At 38.0% G+C, this 19,613-nt stretch overlaps 1 protein-coding gene across 26 annotated transcripts in view; it reads left to right on the forward strand.

Annotated features, from left to right (window-relative positions):
* Positions 1 to 19,613, forward strand: part of LMO7 (LIM domain 7) — a 239,179-nt gene that overhangs the window by 79,026 nt on the left and 140,540 nt on the right. For all 26 annotated transcript variants that reach the window (XM_063650951.1, XM_063650955.1, XM_063650961.1 and 23 more), the window contains one exon: positions 14,121 to 14,191. In XM_063650951.1, the coding sequence (XP_063507021.1) occupies positions 14,121 to 14,191 (71 nt within the window). Of the gene's footprint in view, positions 1 to 14,120; positions 14,192 to 19,613 lie in introns of those variants that run through there.

A 19,613-nucleotide genomic window follows, 5' to 3' on the forward strand; every position in this document is an offset into this window, starting at 1 on the left:
CCACCCTAAAAGAAAACATGTATCCATTAGCAGTCACTCTCCATTCTCTCTTTCCCCTAGCCCCTGACAACCATTAATCTGCTTTTTGTTTCTAGGATTACCTTATTCTGGACATTTCACGTAAATAGAATAATACCATATTTGGTCTTTTTTTACCTTAAGCCTAATGTTTTCAAGATTTATTTATGTGATGGCATGTATTAGTACAGTAGTGTTCCCTTATCAGGAAGTACGCTTCCTGAATCAAGGAATGTGTTCTAAGACTCCCCCAGTAGGTGCCTGAAACTGAGGAAAGTACCAAACTTGACTGCTGTCGATCGGAACATATTTCTGTTCCTGTCTTCCACTCACAGATTTAATGTCTTTTCCATCTTAGCACCTGTCATGCACTGTGGTCATAAGTTTTGCAGTTTGAGGTGTGACAACCAAAACTAGCATGAATTTCTTTCTCTTTCTTTACAATTTCCAAGATAGAAGATTTTTTTTTTTTTTTTTTTACTGCAGTGTCAAGGGAACCAGCCCCCAATATTTCAATGTGGGTTCTTTTCTATTTTCCCTAAGTGTCAGCCAGTATGAGAAATAAGAAATTTTACAGCTGGGTCTCTGGGGGTGACATCACATGTTGGCAGGTTCTGTGATGTCCCCAAGCTGCAAACCCAACACGTTTTTATTAGGGGTTTCAAAAGGGGAGGGAGTGTACGAATAGGGTATGGGTCACAGAGATCACATGCTTCAAAAGGCAATAAAATATCACAAGGCAAATGGGGGCAGAGCAAGATCACAAGGCCAGGGTGAAATTAGAATTGCTGATGAGGTTTCATGTCCCACTGTGCACCCATTGTCATTGATAAACATCTTAACAGGAAACAGGGTTCAAGAGCAGAGAACTGATCTGACTAGAATTCGCCAGGCTGGAATTTCCTAATCCTAGCAAGCCTGGGGGCGCTGCAGGAGACCAGGGCATATTTTATCCCTTATCTTCAACTGTGTAAGACAGACACTCCCAGAGCGGCCATTTTAGAGGCCTCCCCCTGGGAATGCATTCTTTTCCCAGGGCTGTTCCTTGCTGAAAAAGAGAATTCAGTGATATTTCTCCCATTTGCTTTTGCAAGAAGAGAAATATGACTCTGTTCTGCCTGGCCCCGCAGGCAGTCAGGCCTTATGGTTATCTCCCTTGTTCCCTGAACATCCCTGTTATCCTGTTCTTTTAGGATGCCCAGATTTCATATTGTTCAAACACACGTTTTACAATTTATACAGATAATGAAATCATCACAGGGTCCTGAGGCGACATACATCCTCAGCTTACGAAGATGATGGGATTAAGAGATTAAAGTAAAGACAGGCATAGGAAATTATAAGAGTATTGATTGGAGAAGTGATAAATGTCCATGAAATCTTCACAATTTATGTTCTTCTGCTGTGGCTTCAGCTGGTCCCTCTGTTCAGGTTCCCTGACTTCCCGCAACACTGTAGATCTTAGCAACCTCAGCATATGATTATTTTCCTTATTAAGTCAAGAACTTTCACCTTTTCACTTAAAGGGAGTACTTGATAGCTTTTCTTTGGCATTTCAGAATTGCCAGCATCACTACTCTTTGTGCTTTGGCACCATTATTAGGTCAACCATGGGTGACTTGAACACAAACACCGTGGTCAACAGCCGATCTGCAAACCAAGAAGACTGCTAAGAGACTCATGGGCGGGGAGCACATGCAGTGTGAATATGCTGGACAAAGGGACAGTTCACAGAGGGGAACACAGCAGAATGGCTTGAGATTTCATCACACTATGCAAAACAATGCGCAATTTTAAACTTCAGAATTGTTTATTTCTGAAATCTTCCATTTAATATTTCTGGACTGTGGTTGACTGTGGGTAACCGCAACTACAGAAAGTAGAACCATGGAAGCAGACCACTGTACTTCATTCCAGTGATTGCTGAATCATATTCCATTGTGTAGTTACACCATGTTCTATTTATTCATTCATCAGTTCATGGACATTTGGGTAGTTTCCACTTTTTGGCTGTTATGAACATTCATATACAAGTTTTTGTGTGGAAGTATGCTTTCATCTCACTTGGGTATGCACTAGGAATAGATTGTAGTGACCTTTTTGCTTCTGGAAGGTTGACAGATGGACTACGTTGTTGTTGGCTTGCAGTGGGAATCCATCAAGAATTATTGCAGGAATTCCTGTGTAACTGGGCGTCTCGGCCGCATTACTTAATAATACCAAACTTAAACTGGATAGTAAAATATATCATAGGTACCAAGGGCGTAACTGTCAGTTTGAAGTTTATGTGAAATAAGTAGTGACTCTTACATGTGATAGAGATGTACCATTTTCCCAAAATGAATGTGTTCCCACGGCGATGCCTCTCCTAGTAATTCACAGGCAGGTAAGTAGGTAATTGTTGAGACTTGCTAATGTGTGTGTGAAACATTTCTGCAAAAAATGACGCCATCTTTTTGCTCTTGAGAACCCATGATTATATTAAGCATTTGAACTATACTTAAAATATCCTGATAATGATTGTTCACATCTACTTGTGCCTTGTGTGGTAGTTATTTAAAAACTCCTTAATCTAGAAAAAAATAATTTTAAGGCTAGACTTTTTTCCCTTAGGATATTTTCCTTATTGTCTGCAACAACATAATTTGGAGTATAAACCTGTGTTTATAGACAAAATGCAACGTCCTCATTAGAAGTGATTTTTGTGATTGTTAACATAATGAAGCATAGGCTGTAAAACTAGCACATATTTTGTATGTGATGTTTTCGGTGAACTTACCTGGCCCCTAATAGGACTCAGGTTGTCTTGGATTTTGATGGATTGATGAAACCTTGTACATAAATTGCCAGTCCTGGAACCAATCTTCCTTCCTTTCTTCCCTGTTTTATTTAGTTTTTCTTCCAGTTGTATTTCATTTTTGGCTTGTTAATAATTGTGGTTTAGTAAAAATAACTTGAGACTGTAAGCTAAAATTTGGCTATGGTCTAGAGAAGTGGGCTTCTTCTTGTGGACTAGAAATGTTTAAACTTATTCTTTTTTTTCCCCTCAAAATGTGAGTGTAGCTGACATCTGGTTTAATGATGATTGAGTGAGAATTATGAGTGTTTATAAAGACAGTTATCTTTTAATTATCTGGGCACACAACCCGGAGCATTGCATTTTGCTGGCTGTTTCCCTGCTCCTTCCTTCTGGCTCTGTGAAGACTTGTTGGCCTGCCCCAAGAGAAGGTGAAGTGGGAAGTGTAACTGACCCCAGCCACTCTGAGATGAAAGTTGGGGTAGGGAGCAGAGGGGTAGGAGAAATGTTTAGACTTTTGACCACTATGAGACTTTTGGGTTCCATCTAGAATTCAGGGATCTGCGCAGTTCTGATTACCACTGTCTTGGAAGACTGCGAGTTGGCTTTGGTTTTGCTATCAAATGATATTAGTATTGGCAAAAATAGTCCTAGTATACTCCAAAATATTATGTAGTACAATGCCAAATCTTAATAGAGATGAGTGACTTGAGAATTATCCCTTAAAGGAATGTTATTTGCTGAATATACAATATAAGTTTACCAAGAACATGGTGTAATTCAGTGGGTTAACCACATATGCCATTTTGACTACAATTTCGAAACAGGGTTAGAATTTTAAAGAGGAATTTTTAAGAATTGCTTCATTTTACTTTTTATATTCCTAGTGCTATGCACCATGTCAGGTATGTGTATAGCAGGTTGTCATTAAATAATTTTTGAATGAATGAATAAATGAATGCTTTCTTTGTATCTTAGTTAAAATTAAGACAGATTATTTAAATGGAAAGTTAAACTCTAACATATTCTTTAACCTGGAAAAATTTTCATGTAGCAAATTAATAGTGGTGACAAGCTTTCAACTTTGAAGGTTTCATCCAACTATATAGTCTTTCAAAAAGTATCACTAGAGTGATATACTTTCATGTACTCTTGTATGTTTTTATTCTTGAGCTACTAACAAAACTAGGATGGGTTCGCTCCTGTGCAGTAGAAGGCTACTTTAATAAGGTGATGTCAAGAACTGGGGAAGGTTGTTCCTCCAAAACACAACCAACTCTCTCATCCCCCCCAACACACACCTGAAATTTAATCATCTGTTTGGTCTTTTTGTTTGTTTGTTTTTTATTCCTATAAATTAGTAAATAGCAACTATTTATAGGAAGAATAATTTGATTTAAAAGTGATGAGGGTGTGTAAACTGTATTTCAGCCAGTGAGAAGTTGGGTAAGAGCCTCCTGCTCTTGGGAGTATGCAGTGTAGACTGGAATGCCTGGGGGAATAGGAGGTAGGTTGCTAATTACAGTTTAGAGTTCCCTGAGTGCTTTCACAGACACTCTCATTTGATGCTCAATGCGCTGATATATAGGGAACTACCTACTGGTCTAGGTCTCAAGTCCAGTAACCTTGTTGTAGGTCAATTTCCTCATGTGTAAACCAGGGGTAAGAGGTGCTACCACATAGGGTTGCTACAAGGATTCAGACCCAAAGCAGACAGTGTAAGTGAGTGTTGGCCAACATAGTTCGGGTTCCTGTTTTATAGCTGAGGCCTTGAGAAGTTAGGAGACAGTCTTCATTACCCAAGGAGTCTGGTACTCCCATCTCAGCTTCTCTGACTTCAGGTTCTTTGTGTGTGTGTGTGTGTGCGTGTGCACACATGCATGTGTGTGTGTGCACTGTGAGAACAGTTTAAAAAGGGCAAAACCCATCCTTTTGTGAAGAACTGGCTTCTCTGACATCATGAATGACTTTTTCAGTCATTCTATTCAGGGACAGGAAAGAGGTAGAAGATATTTATTCCATTTAAATTATGTTTTGTTTTTACCTAATGTGTTTATGGTAAGCCATAATCCTTGCATTTGTAAGTTTTTGGTATTTGTAACCAATGAGGTCTGTCAAAGCTGTTGCATCATAAATAATGATGTGGACATCTTATGGAATTTATTATAAAAATTTGATGTGTTTTGTGGAGTCATGGAGATCATATAATGGTTGTTTCAACAATGAAGTTTAATGAATGGAGTAAAGAAGGGTGTTTTTAATTGATTGACAGCTTTAGAGAAGGCATCCAGCTCCTCCTGTATACCAGCCTGGGGCTTCTCCCTGTGGAACGATGACTTGTACTATCTCATTATAAGGTCATGATACATGAACACTTAGTTATCTCCTTGAATGAAAAATAATGGCAAACATGGCTCTTGGGAATTGTTTCATGATGTGGTTCGTCTGTACCACAGTGGTTTCTAATGTCAATGTTTGTTGGGATTTTTTTGTTTCTCATTACTAATGTTGAAATGATTGGTGTGATGATGGTATCTTAAGTATCACGACCTAGTAGCTGATCTGTCAATTAGTAAGTAACTTAATTTGAAATCAACTGTGAGCCCAGTTGAAGCTCACAGCCTAATTTTTGTCAGCAAACCCCTCTCCCCAGCTTTGAATACAAGCTCAAACAATGTTTTTCTTTTTGCACAGGGGTTTGCACACAAATATGGTGGAGAGTGCTTTTGGGATTCTAGGCGCCTTTTAAATGGCTGCTTAAAAGAAATTGAAAAAGTTAAACGAGAGAAGTGCCTGCTGACTCGCATTAGAGGGCATTTTGCTGATAACCAGTCTGGTATGAAGTGGTCTTCAAGAAGCTCCCAGAATGTTTGGGATTTAAGTCATGTGGATTATGCGATCAGAACTGGAACTGAGCGATAGAGCTTCGGGGAAACTTGTTTACATTGGCAAGAAATCTTATCCAGCAAGAGGATTAAAATAAAACCATAAACAAAACAGTAAAGGATGTGAAGATAATTCCCATTTGCTTATGAAATGAATACACCTCATAGCAAAAGAAATGGTGTTTTTTGAAATTTATATACTTGGCAATTATTGCCTTAATATTTATCTGATAGATATTTTCTTCCACAGAACCTGCTTTTTAATAACTTCCTATCAAGGCCTTCTTCGGAGGCCACAGGTGGTAAGACAGGTTTGGCAGAGGTGTTTGTGCGGAATATGCCCTCGGGAGGCTGCTCCGCCCTTCATATGCTCGGGTAGGCTAATTACAATCTCAGAGGAAGCCCCAAGAGCCTCACACTTGGCGCAGTCGCTTCCTAGCTTCTTTGCCACAGGATGGCTGGAAGCACGAGCATACACTGGGACATGTAGCCTTTTTTCCCAGAGGAGTCGAAATGCCTAGAAAAGTCACTTGTGTACTATGAAGTAGATAGGGCAAATATTAATTTCCCTTTTAAAATTAAGGGACTGAGTGGTGATTTAAAAGTGTGTTGTGTGAGATAGGTCCAGGATTAAACCTCAGGTATTCTCTCCTAATGTGTATCTCCTCAGATTATTTTAGGTGGGGATGATTTTATTTAACCGCCTTAGGAAAATACGGAAAGGGGCAAACAAGAAAGAGAAGAAAAAATTGTATGGAAGGCAGGGTGTGGCTGTTTGACTACATAGTCATCACTCCTGTTTGTGTTGACTTTTGATAACTTAAGTGGGAAACACATGGTCTCTATTTATGTGGTGCCTATGAATCACAACAGCATTACGTGAAATGTGTCACACCTTGAATAACTTGCTAATGAGTAAGGTTCAAAATTATAGAAAAACTGAATGAGTAATTGTTAGATTAGAACTACTAAACAGTTCTTTTAAAATACTGTAATTTCTTTCAGAATACTGAATTCTCAACATAAGATGAGTTCACATTTTAAGTGTGATTTATTCTTATTTTTAAACAACCTACTTTCACTATGTTTTGAGATGGTTTGTAGATTTATAACTTTTGCAATGTTGTCAGAAGACAGAAAATAATTTGATAACTCAATTTCTTCCTTTAAATAAAGGATGTTGCATCTGGCAAAATAGACATTTGTCTGCTAAGATGCAGCTTCTTACTTTCAGTCTACAGATGGATAGTAACAGGTAATAATAACAGCTAGCATTTGTGAGTGCTTCTCTTGGGTCAGGCAAGTGCTAAGTGTTTCATGCGTATTATCTCATTTAATTCTCACCATAACCCTGTGAGATGGGTACATTTAATCTCCATTTCACAAATGGGATAACTAAGATGTTACGTAGCTTGTTCAGAACTGCAGGTAGAAAGTGGCAGAGCAGGGCTTTGAACCCAGGCGTGCTAGTTCCAGCGCCCCTACTTGGCCTCAACAGGCCACCGTTGACATCATGTTGTGACCTTAAGGTAAGTAGCCGAGGCAGCCTCTGTAGACCTAATAGTCCTGCTATAAAATTGTGCTTTCTTTTTTTCGTTTTAAACTCATAAAAAATTTTTGTTTTATTTTAGGGGGAGTGTTAGGTGAGTTTACAATTATATGGTATAAGAGTTGCTAATTAAAAAATCAGATTTTTCGAGTTACTGAGGTTGGAGTAGCTAGTATGTGCAGTACAAATGTTTTATAATGTTTGTGAAAATGCCCACAGAACTGTTAAAACATTTAAAGAGAACTTATCTTATACTGAAGTTTAGAGTATTATATTTTTATTCTCTTCCTCTGTCTCTCACACCTACACCCATACACACACACAGTCATTATGTGTTAACACATCTTTTTATCCAGGAAAATTGGATGAAAAGATTAATTGAACGTTTTTATTTCTATACCCTTAACAGAGGAAGATTATTTTTGAAGCTGTATTATATGGTAAAATACCCTAATTTAAAAATATCTAAATAGATTGAAGATAATTTAATTTTTTTAGCCTAAAAATACTTTAGAGCCTGATGTAGTTGAGTTACTCTTTTACTGAGTACTTACAAAATGCTGTTGGTTTTTGGTGTCTGTTTCATGTGGGCGGTTTTGTAACTTTCTAGAAAGTTAAACGTTCTGAGCCTTGAATTTCATACTGGTGAAATGGAGATAATAAGGATTATTAAATTTAAGATTGTGTGTGTGGATTGCATAGATAATGAGAAAAATTACCTAGGACAAAAACTGATGTCAGCCTCTTCTATTCTTTGTTCCTTTAGGTACGGGAGATTTAGTAAATTGACCTAAATCTGATTGGTTTTGACTTCTTTTGAATGTTGTTCTTTTATATTAATAAATTTATTTATAAATTTATATATAAACACCTGTAGTCTTTAAAGAATATGAACAAAAGATAATGTTAAAAATAAGTGTAATTCTACAACTTAGAAATAATTACTGTTAGTATATTTATTCCATGTTTACTTATGATACATTCTTATAGAGTTATAGAAATTGGGATTATACTCCCAATTTTTCATAAATTTTCCCAATTTTTCATAAATTCCTTTTTAAATAATAAGTATTCTTTACAAGTAATAAATCCACTTCTATGACATGAATTTCAATTTCATGTCATTTTCTGTTTTATGGCTATATCATAATATAATCAATTTCTTATTGCTGGGCACTCAGGGTATTTGTAATTGTTGCTATTTATTCTACAGAACGCTGTGAAACAATTCTGTTCTGTGTGCCTGTCCTGTTGTCCTAGTATAAATTCCTAGATCCTGCACCTAGGAGAATATGCATATTTAAGACTTCTGATACATATCACAAATTACCTTCCAGAATTGTGGTATCATTTTATATTACCTTCAGTGGTGTACAGGGCATGCCAGATTGCCATGTCCTCAAAATATAAGCCATTATTTAAAATCTTTGTTTAGTTTTTATATTGTCTTTTTTTTTTAAACAAATACTGTACAAGTGGAATTTGGTCTTTTATCATCATTATTTAGATTTTGGAAAGTACATAAGTACAAGAGTACATCAATATTTGGATATATGAGGGGGTCTGAAGTCTACTACACATGATCTTGCCTTTCTATCATCTTTTTGGGGGAGATGAACCATTATGGATAGTTGGGTTTTCTGAATAGCTTTGAATATTCCATTTTTCCCACTTTATTAAAGGATATTCTAAATATAACTAACTCAGCCATGTCTATATGATGCAGAGGTGTGTTTCTGAGAATTAATTATTGGAGTATTGTCAGAGTGGTAACTTCAGGGTTGATGCATGTAAGGAGGTTTGGCATGTACTGTTTAACCACCCTCAAGAACTTGATTGCACATTTCAGCCACTACAAACTAATAAGCAGGTGATATTTTCCCTGCTTCAGATGAGCACACTGGGGTGCAGAGAGGTTATGTAACTTGCTTAAGATCACACAGTTATTAGGTAGTGAATGTGGAATTTGAACTTGCTTTGGTCAGACTTCAGTTCTTTTTCTTTCCATTTTGCCACTTGCTACACGCTGCCCTCTTGATTGACCCTTTCATTGCTGTTGACTGTCATTCTTCACTGCTATCCGGTGTCTGCAGGACACAGCCTTTCTTTCTTCTAAATCACTGCTTTGAATCTATATTGATTTGGGAATGGAATTGCCAGATTGTAAGTGTCAGTGGCTCTGAGGGGCTTTGCTATGACTAGAGAGAATGGGCTTTAGCATCTGCATTGGATATTTCTGGGCCTATTTCATGCTTTTTGTCTTTGCATAGGAGTTTCCAGATGAAGGACATGTTACAACGTTTTCTGTAGTTGAGATCTGCATTCCCCTTGAGTTTGTTTTGGAACAATTTGGGGAAAATTCAAAAGAGTTTGTGTTGCACAGGTTGGTGGGATAATCCAGGGTCCTCAGTTATTTTCAGAAGAATATGCCATTCTCTTTGGGTATGTTTAACTGTGTTTTCAACATTACATTTTTCTTTTTTATTTATTAATTTATTATACTTTAAGTTTTAGGGTACATGTGCACAACATGCAGGTTAGTTACATATGTATACATGTGCCATGTTGGTGTGCTGCACCCATCAACTCGTCATTTAACATTAGGTATATCTCCTAACGCTATCCCTCCCCCCTCCCCCCACCCCACAACAGGCCCCGGTGTGTGATGTTCCCCTTCCTGTGTCCATGTGTTCTCATTGTTCAGTTCCCACCTATGAGTGAGAACATGTGGTGTTTGGTTTTTTGTCCTTAAGATAGTTTGCTGAGAATGATGGTTTCCAGCTTCATCCATGTCCCTACAAAGGATATGAACTCATCACTTTTTATAGCTGCATAGTATTCCATGGTGTATGTGTGCCACATTTTCTTAATCCAGTCTATCATTGTTGGACATTTGGGTTGATTCCAAGTCTTTGCTATTGTGAATAGTGCCGCAATAAACATATGTGTGCATGTGTCTTTATCGCAGCATGATTTATAATCCTTTGAGTAGATACCCAGTAATGGGGTTGCTGGGTCAAATGGTATTTCTACTTCAAGATCCCTGAGGAATTGCCACACTGACTTCCACAATGGTTGAACTAGTTTACAGTCCCACCAACAGTGTAAAAGTGTTCCTATTTCTCCACATCCTCTCCAGCACCTGTTGTTTCCTGACTTTTTAATGATCATCATTCTAACTGGTGTGAGATGGTATCTCATTGTGGTTTTGATTTGCATTTCTCTGATGGCCAGTGATGATGAGCATTTTTTCATGTGTCTATTGGGTGCATAAATGTCTTCTTTTGAGAAGTGTCTGTTCATATCCTTTGCCCACTTTTTGATGGGGCTGTTTGTTTTTTTCTTGTAGATTTGTTTGAGTTCATTGTAGATTCTGGATATTAGCCCTTTGTCAGATGAGTAGATTGCAAAAATTTTCTCCCATTCTGTAGGTTGCCTGTTCACTCTGATGGTAGTTTCTTTTGCTGTGCAGAAGCTCTTTAGTTTAATTAGATCCCATTTGTCAATTTTGGCTTTTGTTGCCATTGCTTTTGGTGTTTTAGTCATGAAGTCCTTGCCCATGCCTATGTCCTGAATGGTATTGCCTAGGTTTTCTTCTAGGGTTTTTATGGTTTTAGGTCTAACATGTAAGTCTTTAATCCATCTTGAATTAATTTTTGTATAAGGTGTAAGGAAGGGATCCAGTTTCAGCTTTCTACATATGGCTAGCCAGTTTTCCCAGCACCGTTTATTAAATAGGGAATCCTTTCTTCATTTCTTGTTTTTGTCAGGTTTGTCAAAGATCAGATGGTTGTAGATATACAGCGTTATTTCTGAGGGCTCTGTTCTGTTCCATTGGTCTGTATGTCTGTTTTGGTACCAGTACCATGCTGTTTTAGTTACTGTAGCCTTGTAGTATAGTTTGAGGTCAGGTAGCATGATGCCTCCAGCTTTGTTCTGTTGGCTTAGGATTGACTTGGTGATGCAGGCTCTTTTTTGGTTCCATATGAACTTTAAAGTAGTTTTTTCCAATTCTGTGAAGAAAGTCATTGGTAGCTCCATGGGGATGGCATTGAATCTATAAATTACCTTGGGCAGTATGGCCATTTTCACGATATTGATTCTTCCTATCCATGAGCATGGAATATTCTTCCATTTGTTTGTATCCTCTTATTTCATTGAGCAGTGGTTTGTAGTTCTCCTTGAAGAGGTCCTTCACCTCCCTTGTAAGTTGGATTCCTAGGTATTTTATTCTCTTTGAAGCAATTGTGAATGGCAGTTCACTCATGATTTGGCTCTCTGTCTGTTATCGGTGTATAAGAATGCTTGTGATTTTTGCACATTGATTTTGTATCCTGAGACTTTGCTGAAGTTGCCTATCAGCTTAAGGAGATTTTGGGCTGAGACAATGGGGTTTTCTAGATATGCAATTATGTCATCTGCAAACAGGGACAATTTGACTTCCTCTTTTCCTAATTGAATGCCCTTTATTTCCTTCTCCTGCCTAATTGCCCTGGCCAGAACTTCCAAAACTATGTTGAATAGGAGTGGTGAGAGAGGGCATCCCTGTCTTGTGCCAGTTTTCAAAGGGAATGCTTCCAGTTTTTGCCCATTCAGTATGATATTGGCTGTGAGTTTGTCATAAATAGCTCTTATTATTTTGAGATACGTCCCATCAATACCTAATTTATTGAGAGTTTTTAGCATGAAGATTGTTGAATTTTGTCAAAGGCCTTTTCTGCATCTATTGAGATAATCATATGGTTTTTGTCATTGGTTCTGTTTATATGCTGTATTGCGTTTATTGATTTGCATATGTTGAACCAGCCTTGCATCCCAGGGGTGAAGCCCACTTGATCATGGTGGATAAGCTTCTTGATATGCTGCTGGATTCGGTTTGCCAGTATTTTATTGAGGATTTTTGCATTGATGTTCATCAGGGATATTGGCCTAAAATTCTCTTTTTTTGTTGTGTCTCTGCCAGGCTTTGGTATCAGGATGATGCTGGCCTCATAAAATGAGTTAGGGAGGATTCCCTCTTTTTCTATTGATTGGAATAGTTTCAGAAGGAATGGTACCAGTTCCTCTTTGTACCTCTGGTAGAATTTGGCTGTGAATCTGTCTGGTCCTGGACTTTTTTTGGTTGGTAAGCTATTAATTATTGCCTCAATTTCAGAGCCTGTTATTGGTCTATTCAGAGATTCAATGCCGTCTGTCACCCCTGTCTTTGACTAGGAAAGGGAATTCCCTGACCCCTTGTGCTTCCTGGGTGAGACGATGCCTCGCCCTGCTTCGGCTCATGCTTGGTGCGCTGCACCCACTGTCCTGCACCCACTTTCTGACACTCTCCAGTGAGATGAAGCCAGTACCTCAGTCGGAAATGCAGAAATCACCCGTCTTCTGCGTCGCTCACACTGGGAGCTGTAGACTGGAGCTGTTCCTATTTGATCAACTTGGCTCCACCCCCTACATTTTTCTTTTGAGGCTGTGGACTCCCTGAGGGAAGAGCTGCCTGCCTTCAAAACATTTTTTTTTTTTTTGGTAAATTCCTACCCAGCATTCAGGTAATGCCTGTAACAGACACTCAGCCTTTGTTTAAGTAAAGCAGCAGTGCAGCCCTTCTGTAGATTAATGCCAAGTATAGGAAGGATCTACCTCTTCCTGAGTTGGAGCATGTTGCCTCCTGGCCCAGGCTCCTGTCCAAATGTATAGACCAACCTCTGAGAAACACAACCATTATTTTGTCAGTTAACAGATATCATGTCTAGCTGCAGTGATGTTGGGCACTGTGGAGAGATGCAGAATGAAGACACACAGGGATTCTAGGGGGACTGTGAAGCTGGCAGCAGTGAGGACAGCTGGGGGATGGTGGTAAAGGTCCCTTCGTTGAGCCCTGGAGCCAACCTGGGATTTAAGATTGGTGACTTTCCAGTTCAGGATATCAGAAATGTATTTCTTTCTGAAGTGGCAGGTGGAGCAGGGACTACTCCTGCTCTTACGTGGTGGCTGCATCTCCAGGACAGCTGGTGTCACTGCTGTTGGTCCCTGCCCTCCCCTTGAGCTGGGACTCAGTCCCAGGGGTTGTTCTTACGGCAGCTTTTTTCCCACTGTGACCTTCATTTTCTCTGCTACTATTTTCCCTGTGGAATCCCCTTTTCTATCCCAACCACCTCCCCCTTCAGAGAGATAATCTATATATTTCTCTAGAGGTTTCACCAACATTATTGGTGGTGGTAACTGCAGGTGCCTGTTCCTCTGTAATTCCTTAAGTTGGGAATTGTCTATTTAAAATATTCACCATCTCACCTCTCTTTCTTTTGTCTCTCTGTGCCAGGATTTAATAGTCTTCTCCCTAGGATGTTTCAATAAATGGCTCTTTACATCAATTAGGATGATTTCATAAATAAGTTTAAGAAATGTCATGCCCTCTGCTGTTTAGCTTTGTAATGAAATTTGAGGAATATAAAGATGGAATTGAAATTAATGATATGTGTATTCAGTGTCATTGGTATTTTGAGTTTCTATCTTACACTGTTTTTATTCATTCTTAGTAAAATAGATCACCCATAGGTTTTTAAAAAATATATAAAATATGTTGAAAATTTAGCTCTTAACTTTTGTGTATCATCCAATAAAATGATTATATTACCAAAAACACTCATCAAAATTTTTTCCTGCATATATTTGTCATACTAAAATGGTTAAACTATCTCTTTGTAATATAAAACAGACAGTACACATTCCTATAAGGAACAGATTATAGGATATAAAAATCTATATAGGCAAATCCTTCAAGTATAACATTAAATGCATGTTAATTAATCTAATACTGAATTTGACTTGTGTGCTATCCCTGCTTAAGAGAAAATTAACAACCAAACCTGTCTTTCAGGCAGTAACAGAGAAGAATTTTGAAACAAAAGATTTTCGAGCCTCTCTGGAAAACGGTGTTCTGCTGTGTGAGTAAGTATTTAAAGTATTTAAAAAATAATTCAAAAGCAAAGATGTGTGTGTGTGTGTGAGTGATGAGGTGTTTGGCTCCTCCCATGGCCACCGTAGTTACAGATATGTGTTCTTGGTCACAGGTGAGATTTGATCCCTGCAAATTGATACCTCACAGTATGAGACAGTAGGAAGAAGGGGTTATCAGTCTCTGTATCTAAAGATAGCACTGGTAAAATATATATTATTTTTAATTAGTAAACAAGAAAGATTCTATTGCATGGTGGGCCAGTAGGGGGTGGGTGATTGAGAAGGAAGCCTTAAGACATGTTAGCATCGATCTCTTAGTCTGAATATTCTAATGGGTAGAATTGCTGGTTTGGAAGTTAATACACATAATCTTTGCTTCATCAATAAATCATGATGATTGGAGTGGTAGATTTTTTCTTTAAGCTTTAAGTGGAGTCATTACATTACCAAAATCAATTTGAGTTATGGACCATTCATTCAATTAACAGATACCATTGAGAACCACACCCCAGACTTTGCTTACAAAGAAGTAAAATAGGCTAGTACCATGATTAATAGCATAAGGCCTACATTGTATGTGTAGTGTAATATTTTGTTCCCCAGTGGATGCATAGTACAGTTAGCCAAGTATATGACCTTCGGGAATAAGGGAGAGGCAGGCCTGTGAGGCGTAAGGATGAAATCCTGGGTGAAGGTAGAGGTTGCAGAAGCGAGCAAATAAATTCTAAGAATGTACTTGAGTACTCACCCACATTTTTGAAAGCACTTAATTACTTCAATCTAAACACTTATCACACAGGTATTTATGCTATCTGTCCACATGTAAGCAGTGAGAGTGTATGCACTAGTACTTAGAGATTTTGATTATCCTTTTGAAGGAGTTGTTTGCAGCAAAAGGTCTGCAGTCAAAGGGCCTAGGTTAGATTTCTTGCTCCATTACTTTTGGACCTCTGAATAAGTGACTTCACATCTTTGAACATTTGACCAAGTGATTTAACATTTGAACCTTATTTTCTCATTGGTAAAGTAGAGATCAAGGTATCTGATGTGCCTAATGCACAGAGTTGCTGAGTTCAACAATATATATTTTAAGGTTTTTATAAATGATCAAACTTTGTACATATACAAGTTGCTGCTAGATGATGGGCATGTAAATAACAGTCTATCTTGTCAGCTCTGTTGGCAGGTGTTCAAACTTCTTTGTCTTAAGATGATATTAATTTTGTTCCATATGAAGTTGCTGATATTTAACCATTTGTGACCTAAAGAAGTGTCAATTTCATGTGGTTTCACCTAATGTATAGGTGACATGTATAGGACAGACATGTGAATAAGGGCCAGGAATAAAGTTCAAAGTGTGTTTCTTGTCGTCTTCCAATGTCACATTCACTGGAATGTGAATAGTGTTTCAATTAGTTTGACAATGAGTCACATTGGCTCCTGAGGCTTCTGCATTCTTCACGTAGTTCTGGAGCCTTGGCTTTCAGCTCCATCAGCTCCTTTAAGCACTTCTCTGTATTGGTTATTCTAGTTATACATTCGTCTAAATTTTTTTCAAAATTTTCAACTTCTTTGCCTTTGGCTTGAATTTCCTCCTGTAGCTCGGAGTAGTTTGATCGTCTGAAGCCTTCTTCTCTCAACTCGTCAGTCATTCTCCGTCCAGCTTTGTTCCGTTGCTGGTGAGGAGCTGCGTTCCTTTGGAGGAGGAGAGGCGCTCTGCTTTTTAGAGTTTCCAGTTTTACTGCTCTGTTTTTTCCCCATCTTTGTGGTTTTATCTACTTTTGGTCTTTGATGATGGCGATGTACAGATGGGTTTTTGGTGTGGATGTCCTTTCTGTTTGTTAGTTTTCCTTCTAACAGACAGGACCCTCAGCTGCAGGTCTGTTGGAGTTTGCTAGAGGTCTACTCCAGACCCTGTTTGCCTGGGTACCAGCAGTCAAATAGTGTTTAAACTAATTTAAGTAGACCACACAGCCCAACTGGTCACTAATGGGAAGTTACTTTATCTTAATTTGAAGACAATATGATTTAAATGTACTCTAGTAATGTTTAGAAGATGGAGGGGAAACATTGCCTATTAGAAAGAGGCGTGTGACCTGCAAACTACTTTAGCTATTATTTAAATGTTTGCAGTAAAAAAAAAGCCATCAACCATATACCCCACAAGTCTAAATAGTAATTGGGTAGGTTTGTGCCCACAAGGAAGTGTGCCTATGAAGCATGGAGTTTCTTTTTAGATTTACAAAAGCATATATCTCAAATATATGATCTTTCAAAGAAGTAACTTTGTAGGTTGTATATTTCCAGTAATGAACTATTGCCCATAATATTTTAGGGGGTCCCACTTTTGGGGCATTGACCCCATAAATAGATCATTAAACATGTTTGAGAATGACAACCAGGTTTTGATTTAAAATGCAACTTATGTACCAGCCTGGGCTCTGAATGATTAGAAGTGATTTCCAAAAGCTATACCCAACCTGAAAAGATCAGCATAGTGTGACCAGGGAGGATATTCAGAGTTGATGAAAAACTACTGTGAGCACAAGCAGTATAGGTTAGAATAAATATGTAATTTCTACCTTAATGGCAACAGCAAACATTTGGATGAATGTTTAGAGATATATTGGTTTTTTAAAAAGTCATTTTAATTCTTAGACTTCCAATGCTCATTCTAATATTGTTTTCTAATTGGAATTTTTCTGATTTGGATTTTGTGCATTGCCACATAAGTCTAATCAGTCTGTTAGTATCCAGTATTCTTTAAATTAATGTTTCCCAAAAGTAGCTTAAGTAAATCTGAAGCCATGGTAATCAGCAATTGTAATTTACTGTGGGACATCAAAGTCCTGCATAATATTTTTATTAAAAAATCTTTCTCTAAATTGTGAATCACATTGTTTATAGTCACTGGTTAATGACGACACATTCATCTAAAAGCTGTGGTGTTAATGAATAAAAAGTCCAGATAACTATATTTAGTATGAAACCTGTAACTGAGGAAAGCCTGGCTGGTTACACTCTGAAATGATTAAGCAGGCACTGCTCTTTGTGGCCACATCCACCTGTGTTATATATAATGCCTGAGAGGAAAACAAAGTCAGCTGTTCGGAGATCTGGTCTTACAAGCCCTGACTTTTTAATTAATGGTAAATATAGTAAGCTATCTGTCTTTGAGGATATTTTACCCACTAGAGATCCCAAGTTTGAGCTAAAATATGATTAGGATATTTTTAAAACCTGAATTCATTTTCGTACAGGAAAAGGCTGACTTCTATCTGGCTCACTGCCAGAATCATATTTCTTGTGAAATACAGGTTCTGACTGTTGCCTATTAGAAACCTCTAGGCATTCTCATTCATTACCACCATTAAAGAGTTTTCTTAATATTTCATCCAGTAATTTCAGCAATTTAAAAAAAATCCATTGGTAGTACTCTTTCCTTTTGAACTGGTGTTCTGAAATATCAAAGTCAAAAGTTCGAATGGCTTATTATAGCTTTCACCCAATTGGAAGTGTACTGACATTTCAGATAGTCTAAAGTGGGGATAAACCATGCATTGACGTTTCAGACAAGATATACATTTGAGTAATGAGGATAGTTATATGTGTTCATTGCCTTTTAATCTGATTGACTTTTGAAGTTAGTATCTTCATGTTAGTCATTTTAGTGTTGTTTAGTTTGACTGTGGCATCTAGTGAGTTGGGATTTCATCAAGGAATACTCCCTTGATGAAAGTCTATGATTGTAGTCTCTCTTGGTTTTACTAAACAGTGAGATGGGAACACTGTCTGATATTTTTGCTTTTCTAATTAATAAAAGGATTGACAAGTTTTTATAAGGTGATTTTAGTTCCTTGTTATAATGTGCTATGAATTTTATTAATAGTATTCATTAATCTGTCTTCTTTCTTCAGCATTTCTTAGTGTTCATGTGGACTGCCTTATTATATATATTTTAAAAATATAAAAGATGTATCACTTCATCAATGTCCGTTATCTTGTATTGCTCTGGGTTCTAGCAGAATTATTCCTCTTTTCCAAACATATTTGATTGAGACATAAACAGCTAATGATATCTGTAATTTCCCAGTTACTCATCTTATGATGACAATCTTGGAAATATTCAAATGAAAACACTCTTTTTTTTTTTTTTCTCTGATGAAGGAAGAAGATTTGCTTGACGTTAGTCTGATTGGGTGTGTCACTGGTTAGTCAGTCTGTACCTCCCATCCCTGGAATGATCCCAAGTCTCTGCCACAGTCAGCCATGCATCAGAAGTTTATGCCTTTTTGAACACATGACTCACAGTAAGAACACCCTTCTCGGCCGGGTGCGGTGGCTCACGCCTGTAATCCCTGCACTTTGGGAGGCTGAGGCGGGCGGATCATGAGGTCAGGAGATTAAGACCATCCTGGCTAACATGGCGAAACCCTGTCTCTACTAAAAATACAAAAAATTAGCCGGGCGTAGTGGCGGGCGCCTGTAGTCCCAGCTACTCAGGAGGCTGAGGCAGGAGAATGGCGTGAACCTGGGAGGCAGAGCTTGCAATGAGTGGAGATGGTACCGCTGCACTCCAGCCTGGGCAACAGAGCAAGACTCCATCTCAAAAAAAAAAAAAAAAAAAAAACCACAAACAAAAAAACACAACTCTTCTCTCACTGTCACCAGGTCTACTTTTTCCTTTCTTGTAGCTTGGAAAGACAGGAGCAAGATATTAACCCCTATTGGTGTTCCTATTTGTATCAGCCATGTGACTACAACAGTATCTGCCTAAAAATACTGTAATAATTTATTAAAGATATATATATACATATTCAGTAGAAAAATATATGTTTTTTTATTTTTACAAATACTACTGTTTACTGTGGGACACTCAGATGATCATTTTAAGGCACGGGGTAAGATAGAGAACTTTGTCACTTGTCATTCCTGCCAAGAGAGCTCTATCTTTTTTGTTGGAGTTGGAGCTCTCCACCCACACATGGAGTGCCAGTGACATGGGTAGGCCCCCTCGGGCTTCCATGCAGTGCTCCATGGGAAGCCCAGAGGCTTTCATGTAGTGGGAAAGGCTTTTTTTCTTAGAGGTGTTTCTGGTTTTGAATTTCCTGAGGAGGACAGTTGCTTACATACAGTGCTCCAGCATGCCAACACCATTAATCCTGATCTGTTTTTATAGCCTTTGGAAATTTAGTGAAAACTGTTTCTCTTCACTTTCAAGTAATATAAGCTTTGAAGTTTCCATGTTATGTGATAGCCCAGCAATAGGCAAACAATGGTGCAAGGGTTCAAGTTCATAAAAATGAATGTAAAAATTTTAATCTGTTTTCACTTAATGGCAGTATTTTATGGTTGGCATTTGCATGCCTTTTTAAGCATCATGGTTCGTTTCACCTGTGATGTAATATCTATG

The sequence above is a fragment of the Pongo pygmaeus genome, chromosome 14 (genome assembly GCF_028885625.2).
Source record: "Pongo pygmaeus isolate AG05252 chromosome 14, NHGRI_mPonPyg2-v2.0_pri, whole genome shotgun sequence".
Lineage (NCBI taxonomy): Eukaryota > Metazoa > Chordata > Mammalia > Primates > Hominidae > Pongo > Pongo pygmaeus.